This window comes from Lingula anatina, chromosome 7 (genome assembly GCF_051362555.1).
Source record: "Lingula anatina isolate TDL-2025a chromosome 7, LinAna3.0, whole genome shotgun sequence".
Classification (NCBI taxonomy): domain Eukaryota; kingdom Metazoa; phylum Brachiopoda; class Lingulata; order Lingulida; family Lingulidae; genus Lingula; species Lingula anatina.
In genome coordinates this window covers 21,582,436-21,599,687 of record NC_141773.1, presented here as the reverse complement: position 1 = coordinate 21,599,687, position 17,252 = coordinate 21,582,436, and the positions used below count along the sequence as shown (strand labels likewise).

Sequence of the window (17,252 nt, the reverse complement as noted above, 5' to 3'; positions counted from 1 at the left end):
CACATGATCCCATGATTTTATACGGAGTCGTTTGACTTTGGGCCATCTCAAATCCCATTTCTGCAGGTTTTGAATTGCCACAAATGTATGGATCTTGGTGCTTTGGAAATGTCAGTCTTCATTTCATGCCAGTTCTGTATTATTTTATGAACAGAAAGGAGCTTTTTGTTGAATTATTCTCAGTCACAAAGATTTCGTTTTACCAGTCACACTGATACAATACCATGTTTTAATAATGTTCCGTTCAGATTAAGAAAAGTTGGTCTTAATGATTTATCAGGCAGCTATGATGATTTTCTTTACAGAATATAAAAAGAGAATTTATTTTTTATTTTCAGCACTTTCATTGGAGTTATAAACCATTAGTAAATACAATTTTTCAAATTTGCTTGTGTGTGCGACTTTCTTTCATTATTAGTAACTAATGATGAAATCTATAGGAAGTTCTAAGCTAATGAGAAAAAAACAGTGTAGTTTTTGACATATATTTTTATTAAGTTTTTATTCTCATTTTGTTTTCCATAAATTAAATGAGTAAATAAGAATTCATAGTCAAAAGAAACCCTACAAGTGCACATATAAGTATAAAAGAATCGTTTTACATTTGGGGTTTCCCCACCATTTCACATTTTTTAGACAGTTTGTTGTCTTTTTTAAAGACAAGCAAATACTTGAATTCACATCACTGCATGTCAAATAATAATAATAATTTTATAATAATGCCTGTAATATGTTACCAGCTTAATGATAATATGTAAATAATATTTTAACCTCACATATTTTTCAGTAATTTCCGTAGCTGTAAACTGAACCTTTAACTTTTAAAACTGGCACACATAGCACAGCAACAGGCATTTCTTTTCAAAACATCGCTGCTATGCAGATATGATACCAATACAGTGCAAGCTTTCTAAAGGTCTGATACATGAAGTATGTAACCGTAAAAAGCATACTTAAATTTACCATTTAACCTGCTTTATATGCAAGTGCTTTGTAGTTTCGTGGAGGCTGACTATTTCTTTAATTGAATAAATAACAACCCAACTGAATTGGTGAAAAAAAATTCATAAAATGAAATAAAACAAGTTTCCATGAAACACTGTCCATGATATACAAAGTTTTTCATTGGCCTGGGCTTTTAACTCCCCTCTGATGAAAAACTTCAAATATCGTCTCTCATTTTTTACCTTGCATTTGACATTCTGCTTGACTACCCCCACCCAATCATCAGACTAAGAGCAGATTAAATTTACAGCAACCGAGAGAGAGAGAGAAATGAGTGTTAGATAACACCTACTTAGACATTTAAGAAATGCAGCACCACTTTGCTGCAGTTGTATTCAGGACAATTATGAAATCCATGCAATAATATCAGTCAGAGTTGGGTTTCATGCTTTTACCCTACAAAGCACATGAATTTGGTCTTTATATGCTAATATTTGCCTTTACTATTAAAGTAGATTTGTAACAGTCTAGCTGGAAATCCTGAATATCACCACAAGTAAGAAGCTGCCAGCTCAAGCATGGAAATTGTGGAGCAAACAGACAAAATAAATTAAGCTCAATTTACGACATTAGTTTACAGAATGATAAAAAACGTAATTACTGTGCAGCCCTTTATAAGTTAAAAGGGAATTTCTACACAGACCATAGGTTTCTAGGTGTACATATATCCAAAAAACATACACAATCATTATATCAAGAAAAAAACCTAAAGAGCCCCTTGGGTTTCTCAAAGAATGTGACACGATACCAAGAAATGCAAGGGAACAATTTGCCCCCTCAAGCTTAATGCAAATATATTTTCTTTAACATATTTAACTGAAAGAATTTCATGAAAACCATTTACTCATTTAATAAATAAATGGTTACACCTAAGGGATGTGGGTGTACATGCATACCCTATGCGAAAATCAAATATGACTGTTTTTCATCTTCACAGAGACCCTGACCTAATTTTCACTAACAATACTGATGGCCTTGACATTGGCAAATATTACCATTTAAAGTCGGAGAAAACACGTTCTCTTTGCTGGGACTTTCAGGATGACGATAATGCAGTTTTTCATTTCAAAATGGGCATAACCATACGCAACAGTGAAATGATTTTTTTTTTCTTGCTGACCAAGCAATGCCCACTGATGACAGTGTTTCATGTTTTTCATACGAACTTAGTATACCATATAAAAGGTTCTCTTTTAACCCTTGTCTAAGAAATCAATTAACAGTCAGTAACATTGGATCCAACTGTATTTTTTCAGTGACCTGAGTTTTAACCATTTACAAGTTCTGTTTCTCCAAAAAGTTATTTTAAAACAATGTAAAAAATTCAAATAATAAAAAAAATAAATAAATGCAGTCTTATCCAGTGATATTTTGTGTTTTATTGGCATATACAGTAAAACAGCTTAATGAATAAAATGACTGGCTTAAAAAAAACAAAATGCCACATTAACCATATGTCCCAATAAATGTTTAAAAAACAACTTGTTGCCAAGACTGTTTTTAAAATCGTACGCGATCCTTAGAAGGTGAGCCTTCTGCACACACAATAAAGAGACAGTGCCCTGTTAGCTAATAATACCATGACAACTGAGCTGGCTGTGCAGTAGCTTATCTATGATTTCATAGGTGAAAGAGGAATAGGAAAAGAGTACCAAGTTCGCTGCCCCCTTCACTTTTTCCAAGTGCAATCATCGAAGTTTACTCACAACATGAAACTTATGACAATAGCGAAAAAAACCTTCCCATGGGAAAGACCAATTGCTGCTGATGAAATGCAACTACAAAAACCCCTTGCACACAATCCACAAAACAAAGCCTTCAATGTGACATCATTCTTCTAAAGGAAATTTTGCTTTCTATACATTACACACCATTCCAAATGGCATTTGACTCCCAATTCAAATAACCTTGCTCTTAAAAGAAAGTGACTGGAAAATCTTCAGACGAGTTATGACCAAGAACTGCACTCTTGCAATAGGGGTCACCACTGTTCATTTTTGTGATGATCACACAGTGAACGACACATAAGAATGTCTTCTACATCCAAACACATGGTTATAACTGTTGTCACCTGAATCAATCCTGAAGAATAACAAGCATCTTCACTTTCTGATCAAACATACAAAACTGTGGTAAAACCTGTGATAAATCTGGTAACAAATCTCTGGCAGCATGGCGCATCTGTGTGGCAAAATGGATCATCTTCCTTCATTCTTTGCCAGGTTACACACATCATCAGCACTTTAATGGTGAATCCTCAGAAATCCATCAACCTGTTTTCACAAGAATTACCAGATGATCTTGTGTGAGGTGGTGGCACACTTCATCAATAGAGTCTCAACCCATGGTAACATGTATGGTAACTTGTGACTCCAGTGCAACACCTACATGGTAACACATTTCCAAGTGTCCGACTAAACCCATGGTAACATCCATTCCTCATCACCTGTGTGGTAGTTCAGCTAGGGCTCAAGCACATCAATCAAGTGGTGATTTGACCAGCATCTATTCCATAATATCCTGTATTGTAATACTTCTTCTTAATACATCCTTGTACTGCCCGCTCAGTGCTGCTAACTCCTTTACTTAACAGCAACCACTAAGCATTCCTGGCAATCATCAATACGACCCCATGGCAAGTGTCATGTGTCAAAGATTATCGATGATATGTTTACAGACCACATCTCTGTTATTTCATAGGTAAGGGCAACGTGTCACATAGGGTAGCATATTCATATATGGTAACATATCCATATATGGGAACATGTCCATATATGGTAACATGTCCATGTATGGTAATATATCCGTACAGTAGCATGTGGATCTCTGCAGCAATACAGCCACATGGTAACACATATTAACCTTTAGGCTATAATACATGCAGGTGTGGTAACATGTCACCTTTGCAGTAACATTAAAAAAAAAACTTCATGGCGGATACTAATGCCGTCCTATAAATTGTCATTGCAATTGTCCCTAAAAGTGTCACATGACCTGCTGCGTCATAATATTGTACAGCATCTGCAGTAGCGTTGTCTACTTCCTCCAACAGAGGGCGGTGGAGTCACTGGGGCAAAGTAGGCGTGAACTTTGATGTCTGGGAGGTGATTCTGCAAAGAAAACAGGACCAATGCTAACTATTCAGTGACTATACATGTAGAATTAACTTCAAATAAGTCAAAATCTCAGGTTATGGATAGGGGAGGGAGAGCATTCAAGCACACATCAAGTTCACACAATAGTTATGTGGGACCTCTCCTGAAACTAAATCATCTGTGGTTTGAAGTAAAACATTTCAACACCCGGAGAGGTCTAGACAGAACTATAACTACATTATGACATATTATTTACGAGAATGTTTTAACATTTCAGCTAACAGTAGGAAGGTATGAATAAAGAACTCTAGAGAGGTCAGCCAGCTGGTCAAACTGTCCGTGTGTGTGTGTGTGTGTTTGCATTGCGTGCATGTCTGTATGTTTAAATGTGTGTTTGTGCATGTTTGCATCTTGTGTCTTTGTGTGTGTGCATGCTTGAATGTGTGTGTGCACTCGTTTGTATTTTAAAATGTGTGTGCATTTGCAAATGTGTTAGTGAATGTCTGCCAATGTGTGTGTGTGTGTGTGTGTGTGTGTAAATGTGTGCATGCACTATAAAATGTGTGTATGACTACAGGACTCTATACCCTTAATCTCTTGATCCCTGCCCTGGTGATGAGCTGGCAGTCGTACAACTCAATCCTCTCCATGCCCTGGCAACCCATCAGGTGTTCCAGCGAGGCGTCCGTGATGAGAGGGCAGTTGTCCAGCTCCAGGACTGACAGGTGTTCTGTTGAGCATGCTCCACCGCCAAGATGGCGAATGCCTTCGTCCGTTATAAGTTCACAGTGTGATAGGCTCTGAAAGAGGGAAGACATAATGGTAACACTGAGTCATTTTCTTTTTCAGTGAGTGATTTACAATTCAGTTAAAATCAGAAATACTGTCGGTATCAGTTCACTTTGAGTGATTAAAATTTTTAAAGCCAATAACAGCTGGATGGTGAAAAAAATTAAAAAGTACTTCTTAGCATTCAATGTGCCACAAGTGTCTTAGTAATGGTGTGTGTCTGTGCGTACATGTGTGTGTGTGTGTTCATGTTAACATGTGAATGTCAAAGGTCTTACTCACCAGTTTTGATAGTAATGGGCAATGCATAGCAAGATACCCGAGAGTGGCATCTGTTATCTGAAAATAGTCATCAAAATGTCACTCACCAGACAAACTGATACACACATATCATAAGACATTTAAAAACTAGCAGAACACAGTAGCACACCATCTTGAATATATTGGCATTTATATTTGCTGTATAAATCACTATCATGATTCCATGAGAGTGCAGCCAACTAACACAGTTCAGTGAAATCATTTGTAAACTTTATGTTTCCAGTTAGCTTGTAATCTCAAACCTCCGTGAATAATACCACATGTCCATCTATAAATACCTGCTTCACTGAATAAATAAAATAATCAAATATATCAATAATTTACCAGGAGACACTCCTCCAAGTCCATTCTTTCCAGCATGTGGCAATTCTGGAATGAATGAATGAAAAGATGAATTCAAGTACGAGTGGAAACAAGAAGATACATATATATATCTTCATAATCATCATCTTCATCTAATATTACAAGTGTACATCACTGATTCTACTGAATGTCTTTTAATATTATATTTACAGTTGCAAATATTCTGGGGGCAAAAGTGCACAAATTATGTTATTTATAACAAAGTGTTGGATATTCTTTTTAACACAAAACTGTCTGTTGCTGGGTGCCACTCTGAGACTTGATTCTACCAAAATACTGAGATTCTTATATCACTACATAGCATATATAACGCCTGCCTCACACCAACCAATGTAATTAATTTATTTACCCTGGTAAGTGCTTGGAACCCTCCATCTGTGAGCTGTGAGCAACCTGATACCTCTAGTGTTCTGAAGAGAATAACAAAGAATACAGTTCACGCACAAATAAGACACATAACACAAAGCACTGTTACCCCAGGGTCTTAGTGGTAGGGATAACATCTGGGTGGGGTTTCATCAAAGCTGGGCTAAGTAACTCGGAAGCATTGCAAATCACCTTTCATTTCGAGGCTATTAGGGCCTATATGGGGCAAGTAAATGACGAGTTATGGAATCGAGACGCTTGCGCTCGGTCACAATTTGCAATGCTTTCAAGTTACGGAGCCCTGGACTACACTATCCACTGTTGTTACTCATCCTTTTTTTTTTTTAAATGCACTTCTAGGCTATTTTAATATCATAATGCACACCTATATTGTAGCTGTAGTAAAGGAAGCTTACAAATGTATAATTATATGTATCACAGAGAGCTCAACACATTATTATTATTATCATCACCAACTCACCTTAACTCATGACATCCTTGCCCCAGTGCTACTAGTGAAGCATCAGTGATATGTGAGCAGCCAGACAAACAGAGCGATTGCAAGTTATGGCAATGATCACTGACATGGTGGATGCCATCATCGCCAATATTCTGAAATAACGCAGCAATTCACTGTTAAACATTGGCACAGGAAGATTGTAGCTGGGAATGTGTTAATGGTGGTATGTTATGGTAGCATTAAGTGGAAGAGAGAGTAGGTCAGTCCATGTTCATTTACCACTGGGTTCTAATATCCATAATTAGGCTTAATGTTAGCAAAATAATTACAATGATTGGAATACAAATAGATAAATGATACATAACAGAACATTAAGACTAAATCAGATATCAATATATTAGCCCATGCTTTTGATCCATAATATTTGTTTTAGATCTCTGATAAAGGCACTTTGCATCTGGCTAATTGATCAATCTTTTTTTTTTTTCCTCAAAGTAATACTACAATTAAACTGTGAACAAAGGAAGATGACTCACAAAACAACAATGTAGGTTCAATGTCCGTAGCTCTGTACAATTTTCTGCTAAATATTTGATTCCTTGGTCATTTATCTGAAAAATAACACATGCAAAAGTATTAACTTGATTCTTTTAACTAAAAAGTGAAGAGATTACAGTCAAGACTAAGGGTGGCATAGAGGCCTTTCAACCTAACTTCACAGGGACTCCAACTGAATGCAGTCAGATTAAGAGACTAACATGTCCCTTTTGGTTCCCATCATACTCAGAAAATCACCAGTAATTCTGTATACTACTCAACACCAGGAGACTTGTTGGACCTTACTCATTCTAAACATCTCCATAAATGGCTATCACAAATGTTATACAACACAGTCCTTTATACAGCCGTTATAAAAACACATTAAAAAGAAAAAACACACTCTCTTCCACTCTCTTTTTCTCTCCTGCAAACACACACACACACATATGCAGTCCTATCTGTTGGCAACCATTATACAAACACATCAAAAAGAAAAACTCTCTCTCTCTCTCACACACACACACACACACACATACACACACGCGCACGCGCGCACAGTCCTACCTGTTGGCAACCTTTACAGGTAAAAGATCTGAGCTTGGTGCAGCCCTTGGAAAGCCACTGGAGTCCCTCGTCTGTGATCTGGACGCACCACGAGATATTCAGATGGTCCAAATGTTTACAGCCTTCTCTGCAAAAATGGACTCTCTAGACTTATTTACCATTATTACAAAATTAACAATAAACGTCTTGGTATATTTTACTTCTCAATTTAACTTCTCAATCTTAAACTGCAGGCTGAGGAGCATGTTAGGATTTTGAAACCATTTTTTGAACTTTTTCACAAAAACACTGAGTTAATATTTCCATGAAAATTCTGAACTTAGGATAAATAATTTTAAGATAACAATTCAATGTCATAATCATACAAATATAAAAGGAAAATTACTGGGACATGACAACAAAATTACCAATTCCACAAGTTTAAGTCAGACTTAATGTAACACAAAATACTCCAATAAGTTAGTATTTAAATGTACTCATTTAAAATTCATATTTCTGGTGGGTAAGGCTTGGCTACATGAAGGAGAGAAGGAGTTGGCGTGAAACTTACCCCAGGGCCTTCAAGCTGGCATTGGTAATGTTTGCACAAGAAGTAATATCTAGGTGTGACAACTTCTTACAGTGCTGACCTAAACTGTGACATGTGCTGAAACAGAAAGACTGAAATAGTTAGCAAACTGGAATAATCTGAATGAAAATCTGCAAGTACATGTCATTAAACCTATTTTCAATGTGTTCACAGGTGTGTGTGTGAGAGAGAGAGAGAGAGAGAGAGAGAGAGAGAGAGAGAGAGAGAGAGAGAGAGAGAGAGAGAGAGAGAGAGAGAGAGAGAGAGAGAGAGAGAGACTCACCTATCTGTAATTTTTTTACAACTGTCTAAATTCAATGTTTCTATGTTTTGACATTGCCTGGAAAATGTTCTGAAAAGAAAAGAGAAAACAATAATCACATACTGTCTGTCACCTTCACCCAACACACCTTCACATTACAAAGAAATCCAGGTAAACATTGCTTAAAGCTAAAGAAATCCATTAAGGTTATGCAACCTTGTAATGTGTCAGACTTCTAATATCCAGCTTTAAGCAATCTGGTTATTGAGAGATGCTGAATGCTTCTGGTTTATTAAATAAGTTGTATTGGCTCAATGGCTGCAACAATGCCTCCACATGCTGGTAGTTTATTAAAGCAACGTTATCATTATTATCAAGACACATACTTTAGAGCACCATCTGTTATACACTGACATCCCTTCAGACTTAGTGACTTGAGAAATCCTCCACAACGTCTTGATATGTTCTCTACCACTGGACCCTGAAATATACATACACACGCATTGCATCACCTGACTTGAAATGTATATCACATGACTTAAAACGTGTATCACATGACTTAAAATATATAACACGACTTGTGATGGACATGTACCACATGACATGAAATAGGTCACATGACTTGAAATATACACATACTGTATACATGTATCACTTTACAAGGGCGTTTTCTATTGAATGTCATAAGTAATTCTACTTACAGTACTAGTAATTATAAACAGAATTCAGCACCACATTCATATATTGCACTAACTCCATAGGGACTCTTGCTGAATGCAATCTGATTTAAAACAACCACTATGCATTCTCCTGGCATTGAGTTCAATAAAGAAAAGGTGGTTCTGATAGAAGTACAATGGAAACAAGAGGAGGCGTGTCACTCTGTTAAAATTAACTGCATTCAGCAAGTGTTCCCATGGAGTAAGTACACAGTAGTTAGGTCGACAAGTACATTGGGAACTGGCCCTTACTATCCATCCTTATCAGACCCTACCTCTACATCAGTCTGGAAATCAAACAAATCCACTCTCTGCCAGTTACTGCCATCTAATGCTAGGATGTTCCAATACTGAAAGTATAAATAATAATTATCTATGATAGTGTGTGTGCGTACGTGCGTGCCCGTGTGTGTGTGTGATCTAATATATCATCCCCTTACTGATCAGTATCATCTAAACTGTGAACACAAACATTAAATACATGAACTGACTGGAATTAAACAGAAGAAAAACTCTTACCTTTGCCACCTGTGCACATCTGCAGAGTGTTACCACATCCAAATAAGAAAATATCCTAGAAAATAAAGAATATTTGGGTCAAGATATTTACTACCTAACAGAACTACATTTCTGCTTGTACTGAATACCTAATCTGATGTATCAGTCTGTCTCTTAGACCCCATTTCCAGAGATTAGATCGATCGACTTTAGATCGACCTAACTCCTTGGGGGTTCACGCTAAATAGCTGTCAGCCGTGTGGACACGAAAGTTAATTACCCCCTTACAGCTTGTAGTAGGCGGGGCGGACATTTAAGCCGGATTATCTGACAGTAATCTAGTGAGACTCCCCGCGGGGATAGATCGATCTAAAAGCTCTGGGAATACAGCCTTAGGGCCTTTTCACACCCTGAGATACACGTATTAGTACTAGTATTAAATATCACTTCAATGAACTGGTGAGACCTAGCATGTGATTTTGCTGTATATGTGTGTACTTTATGTGTGCGTGTGTGTGTGGGGGGGGTCACTCACCTTCACAAGTTTACTCCTTAGATTCTCAACCAATCAAAATTAATCTGGTTAACTGTGTACATGATAATGTGATATAAAAGCTATTAAGTTGTCAATCTCCTTTTAAAAGTATTTTAATACAAACAGGTGTAACGCACACATGGTGAGAAAAGGACCTTGTAGAAACTGTAGCAAGATAATCATAATATTACACATGTACTGTACATGGATAACACATTTTGAAAATAACATAACATATTATGAAAAAGTCCTCATTTCCCACAAAGACCTACATAGATAGCCCTGTCCCAATCTGATCAATGATCCGAAAAAGACAATGTCCTGATTTGACCTTTGACCTAGATAAAAGGCACTGTTATCCAACCGGAAACCTGTACAATATCCAGCATCCCAATTTAACCTTAAGACTCAGCTCTGAATCAATATCCATATAGATAGCATGTACTTGAGCAGTCTAATAGGTAAGCTAAGGTCCATGAGAATTACAGTCTTTCCCATTAAGATTCATTCACGGCAGAAAATATTGAGATAAATGCCAAAGTGCCATATGATAAATGGATACAGTTATTACTACTGTAAGAAAAAGAATGAAACCTCCACATTGCACACACAATCACTTGTGCAGAAACTGAATTTATGTAGCACCATTCCAATTAATGCAATCACCTGATATATATATATATGATTTTTCAAAACAAAAATATTTTCTATCTTTGGAACTGCCCCCCTTTTAACAACATTTTCCATATTCTGACTCATATTTTCATCAGGAAATGACTGACGCTTGCCACACAGTTGGTCTGTGTGAACTTCTTTAATCCAAGACTGAAAACTAATCATCATCCTTAATACGAACTCTTGTATATTAACTTAAATACAAATCGCATCAGGAGGATATCATATGTACTATACTCAGCCCGTATTCATGATGGAAGGACAAATCACCACATGTATATACTAGCTAGTAGCTGCCTTACTTGGAAAACAATATTGACACGAGCACATCATTGTACATTGAAACATTTTCAAAAAAATAATAATAAACAGGTTTTAAACTCCTGATGTTAGTAGAATGAGAAAAAGCTGATGATTATATCAGTATACTGGAAACAAGAGGATATATGTGTTCATCTGTTGACCTGATTGCTTTCAGCGAGAGTCCTCGCAGATTTATTGTGCCTTTGCAAGGTCAAAAAAAATTCACTGTGAACAGTCTAACAGACTAGAATAATTGTCCTTTCTTTACTTTTTAACTCAACAGTATTGATTGTAATCAATATGCTAGTCCACAGCTTGTTGTCCAGGCATGGAGCCCCTCAGAAGACTGGGAATGTTAGTTTAAATTAATTTCCAAGACATCAGATTAATGAAGAAAACACCAAAATAACATGGTGCAAAAGTACAGTCTGGACTTGGTAATTTGAAAAGGAAATTCCCAAAAAAGTTGCATTAGTAATTGTACATCCCTTCCATCTTCACAATACTTCCAATGCCATCACTGCTTAGTTACATCTAACAGTACCAGAGAAATCTGATGAAAAAATATTCAAATAAATAAATAAATAAATAAATAAATAAATAAATAAATAATAACAATAAATAAATAAAATTTCAATTCTTAAAACACACATCTTTGCTCATGGGTTTTTGTATCAATTGATAAGCTTATCAGAAGAAAAGCAACGGACTTAGTGAATATGTCTGCATATTTGCTGATCTAATTTCAAGTGTCATTTTTTTATGCTGCCATAATGTTAAGCCATCTGCAGCCCTCCACATTAAATAATCATAATTACAAAAATCTAACTAATTAATTAATTAAATATGAACAAAGACCTGAAGGATATAACATTTTTCTTAATTTCACAAACCCCTGTCCAAGGTTTCTTTTCTTTTGTGCATTTGCCTGTCCCTTGCATTGATTAACAGACTATATATGACACATGCTGCACTCATTACTTTCTACTTATTAGTAATAAAACTATCTGGTGATACAGGGACATATGTTATCAGATTACTTGAGGTCAGAGGTTACAGGTTAAATGACCTTTAACTTTGACCTCTCATTGGCCTTTGAACTTACAATACCTTCTGACCTCAAACAATGTGAGCATATATTGCGAGCTCATTTCTGTGCCACTTAAATTGGCAATACCCATTGAGTTTGATGTGCACTCACCTCAGTAATAATTCTTTTGGTAACTTCTTATTTAGTAAAGCATCTTCATCTACAGACACTTGGGATAACTGAAAGAAACAATATTTTACGGTCATAAAGAAGTTTTTACATTCACCAAATTGTAAAAAATGATAAAAGGGCACTTCTATGGGCGGCGGTTTATACAAAAATGCAAAACACGATTAGTCGTCATCGTTATCAGATCAGAAGGCAAAATACGACTAGTAGTCGTCAAAACGCAACTAGTCATCAAAACGCAACTAGTCATCAAAACGCAACTAGTCATCATCAAAACGCAACTTGTCATCATCAAAACGCAACTTGTCATCAAAACGCGATTTGACGCCAGATGGCGCCCATTGTACGAAAATCTAGGCCAAGTCACATGATCCACAGTGATCAAAATGGCGGACGTTATTGAAGCAGCATTATCATATTCCTCGCTCGAACTCGAGAATTATCTCGAGTTCGAGATATTATTATATATATAATATCATTATTAGATTGTACGCGTAGAGATAATTCTCGAAATAATAAATAATTAAATAATTTATTAAATAATTTGGACATGTTATAAATTTAAAAAAAACAAAAACACACACTTGTGAAGCACTGCTTTATTGTTGTACTCATTTCACAAGTTCCAGATATTATTATATATATAATATCATTATTAGATTGTACGCGTAGAGATAATTCTCGAGTTCGAGCGAGGAATATGATAATGCTGCTTCAATAACGTCCGCCATTTTGATCACTGTGGATCATGTGACTTGGCCTAGATTTTCGTACAATGGGCGCCATCTGGCGTCAAATCGCGTTTTGATGACAAGTTGCGTTTTGATGATGACTAGTTGCGTTTTGATGATGACAAGTTGCGTTTTGATGATGACTAGTTGCGTTTTGATGATGACAAGTTGCGTTTTGATGATGACTAGTTGCGTTTTGACGACTACTAGTCGTATTTTGCCTTCTGATCTGATAACGACGACGACAAATCGTGTTTTCATTTCGACTGATCTGATAACGATGACGACTAATCGTGTTTTGCATTTTTGTATAAACCGCCGCCCATACACTTCCTCAAAGGGGTTTTTTTTGTCAGTTCATTTCAAAATATAAAATCCAATTCAAAAAGTTTACATGTAAACAGAAAGCAGTATCAGAAGAACCAAAGACAGTCAGCAATGTAAGCATATGGCACTAAAAGCTAAACAATGAAATTAGAAGTTTTTATGCAGAATAAAATTCTGAATTGACTGTATTATTGTCATTTCACCAGAGGCTCAGCGAGGATTTTTGAAATATTATAGGATCTATAAATTCATTCTCTTAGTAAGACAGGCCAGTTATGCTCCATGGATATCAGTGAAAAAAAATCTCTCTCTTTTTTTTTTTTTTTTTTTTTTTGAAAAATAGTCTGTCCAAAATTTTAATAGGATGTTTTCACAGATGGACAGGTACTATACACAGCCAAAGCCCTGCACCACAATAATAATAATCAATGTACTATGTACAGCACACGTTGTACAGTGTGGCAACAGTAACAGTATTTCGCCTTCAGCAGTTCTTACAGGAGTGTGTCATATATTATTCATAATAGGCACCTGTTGAGGCCCTGGAAGTGGCTGGTGACATTGGAGCTGCAGCAAGTGACATTGGATCAATGGCTCACATCATTATTAGGCCAGGGATACTGAGAGGCAGGAAGACTCTTCAAGCTGTCAGCGCTTTTTACTTTTAGTTATAGATATATATACAATCAGCCTAGTTTTAATGCCAGGCACTATGGTTGATAGCTAAGAAGTATGGCAAGACAAGGAAATTCATTCATCTGGGGGTTATAAAGATCTCCGTTTCCTCACTGAGAGTTCCCTCTTCACCACAGATAGTCTGATGTCTGAATAGGTTTTGGACGTTTCGGCACACAGCTTTGTCATTTTGGCCTATTTTGGTCATGAATGTTGCTGTGTTTCCAATAAAAATGGGCTATCTCAAGGCAAACTATATCAGCAAGCCGTTTATTAGTGTTTAGCTTACTACAGGTAGCCATCAGTTAGAAAAACCCAACTGTAGTGGAAATGCGACGTTACTTTAAGACTTGCCATGGCACCTCCCTTACTAGTATGTGCTTTTTCCAAAACAAAAATGTCAGTGACCCCAGTTGAGCAGAGTGACATCAGATGATGTCAAGGTGACCCCAGGGAGATGTCAAAAAGCACTTTCAGAACAGCGGACTAACAAATCTGCAGATCAAATATGGCTACCCACTAAAAAGCTTGCCGCCAAAGACACTGAATTGCTTCTCCACGGCATTATGCAACAACCATTCAAGGGGTCAGCCATATTTGATCCGCGGATCTGTTCTGAAACTGCAAAAAGTGGCTCCAAGGAGATTTCAAAATGATCCTGGGAATGTGAAAGTGACCCCAGGGGTTGTCAAAATGACCCCACGGGATGTCAAAGTGACTCCCACAGGACAGCACAATATGACCAGTAAGGAGCAATACGTATTGACCAGCTGAAATAAGTACAGTTTTCATGTCCACATTATTATGACTTGTTTACATAAATGACAAGTAAATGTACTAGTAATGGGCATAGGTTGTTACAATGGACCAATAAAAGTGACATGAAGGACTAGTGATTCTGGTGATTGCTCAAAAGGTCAAACTTTGAATTCTTGGCATATACTGTCCAGCAATGAAAAAAAAATTAGGGTAACAATTTCTTTATAAACATCAAGCTTCTGACTGATAATGAAAATAAAATCTCTACTCAGATAGGGTTTCACTATTTTGGTTCTAAAATGTGACAGAAGACTATAAATCACATTAATATGATAGAAAAGTGAAAGAGAAAGCATATTTCATCCACAATGAGAGTTTTTTGGTAATATCGCACAACCCATACATCAAGACAAAAGACAGACAAATTATGTGATTTTCACTCTGGTTATTCTTTCATTTTTCTTTTCATATATCCTGTGCTCAAGTTTCAAAGGCATGATCAATATCCTTACTTACTAGTAAAGATGAAATTAACACCACCACTCCAAAATGTTGGAATTTGAAATATTGTTTTGCCAAAAGCAAGTAAAGAAAAAAAATTGGTCATGAAATAAAATGGATTCACAGGGTAAAATAAGAGTCCAATTATGGTGGCAATAAAACCATTACTGAATTCAAGTGGGTCACCCATGTAAATTTGTAACTTTTTCTTCCATTTTTCTTCTTTTTTATTATTATTTTTTTTATTATTTTTATTTTCTGGCATGTCTTAGTGTATGTATGGAGAGAGAGAGAGAGAAAGAGGGCATAAATGCAGTCACTGGACAAAGCTAAGTTAGCTTTTTGTTAGTGCGTGAACAGATACGATTCTAACTTAGAACCTATCTGTATTCTGTATGGACCTCTTATGTCACTCACCACCGTCCAAAAGAGGTCAAGAAGTTCAGCCTGAGGTGAAATATGCCCCTATAACTCCATTATAGCTTTACATAGGTACACTGTGCTACATCCTCATCACAGCTCTTGAAAACACTACGGCCATTAGATAAAATCTGCTCTCTAGTTTAGTAACTCTTAAAAATGTACAGCGTCAGGTTTTTTTTGTTGTTTTTTTTTTTTGTGTGTGTGTGTGTGTGTGTGTGTGTTGGGAGGGAAGGGAAAGGGAGGGGGGCATTTCAACCAAATAGAATCCTACCAAAGTGTTAATTTCAACAGTCTTCCACCTTTATATATGTATGTCTCACAGAACACTATTTCCAACTGCAACAATGATAAGACAGCAAGGAAATAAAAGTATACTTTGAAAGACAGCTAGAACTCAATTATCTGTCTATCATGACACCCATACCACTACAAACAGCACCGACTAGTTTAAAAACAACTTGTATGGCATTTTCAAGGGTAGAACAACATTAACTGTTAAAAATAGAGTAAAATATGTGAATAACATGACTGGCCCATGCAAGCAGCTTTCAAAACAAACCTTGTATACTCATCCTTACCATACACTGCCTCTCACTGCACACCCATTAAAAATATCAACAGCTTTTTTTTTTTCAGAATTCATTTACAATTTACTAATTTTTGAATGTCACAACAAAACTTAAAATTTGCCATATCCGTCCCTCACTGATCTCTTTGTGTAAAATGCATCCTAAATTAAGTGAATCACATCCTGTTATGATGCATTTGAGTATAAAAACTAGTACCGTTTTATTATTTTTGAGTGAAAACATTATACTAGTAAGTGTACTCTAAATTTCAGTCTTTGTTAAACAAAATTCTACTTCGGACTTCGCCTGTTATTATTCTAATTATTGCACGAGGCAAGAGAATAAAGGCTGATGTGTCTATATTTAATCATCTTTGTTTGACTGTGTTATAGTTATCTAGTATGCGGGCACGTGAGTCTGAAGACAAAGGAGCAAAGATACTGTGCACACTCCATGAGTTAAATCCAAATATCCTCAAGGATATTCGGCCAGTAAGTACTGTGTATGTTATTTTCGGGACTAAAAATTATACAGCATTATCCTAATTGATTACCCAAAGCATTGTACTCTAATTAAACATATGTGATAGGTCCCCCAGGAATAAAAATCTACGGCTAGGCACTGCTAAGCCTCCGTGCCAGGACAAATCTCGAACGACAACAAAAGCGTCAAAATATCCGTCCCGTAGCCTGACCCCCTTCAACTTACCTCAGACTTCGTTTTCACGTGGTTTGAGTAGTGATTTGTGAAATGACCGTTGTGACTGTGGTGGTTCATGGTCCCAATCTATGATCTAGCCAAATTCCATCGAAAACAGCTGAAAAATCTAATGCAGCAATGAAAATAAAAACACCAAGGATTAAGCCCAGAGTAGTTTGTCAGGCGTGTTGTGATTGGCCTGTGATGACGCCGTCCGAAACGAGACTTGCGTATCTCTTTGATATTCTGTCAATAATAAAGGTGCAATTTATTTAATATATAGAAA

The 17,252-nt window shown here is 36.5% G+C and overlaps 1 protein-coding gene across 1 annotated transcript; it reads right to left on the bottom strand.

The window, feature by feature from the left end:
- Window positions 1-471: 471 nt before the first annotated feature.
- LOC106158663 (F-box/LRR-repeat protein 20) lies at window positions 472-17,164 on the bottom strand. The gene is made up of 15 exons (XM_087017076.1): window positions 16,976-17,164; window positions 12,265-12,332; window positions 9,572-9,626; window positions 9,328-9,402; window positions 8,720-8,814; window positions 8,355-8,423; window positions 8,054-8,149; window positions 7,504-7,630; window positions 6,936-7,010; window positions 6,421-6,551; window positions 5,923-5,983; window positions 5,535-5,579; window positions 5,172-5,228; window positions 4,688-4,900; window positions 472-4,115 (listed from the first exon to the last, which is right to left on the bottom strand). Exons 1-15 carry the CDS (start codon window positions 17,042-17,044, stop codon window positions 4,008-4,010), a joined length of 1,344 nt encoding a protein of 447 aa, XP_086873202.1. The 5' UTR covers window positions 17,045-17,164; the 3' UTR covers window positions 472-4,007.
- Between the last annotated feature and the right edge of the window lie 88 nt (window positions 17,165-17,252).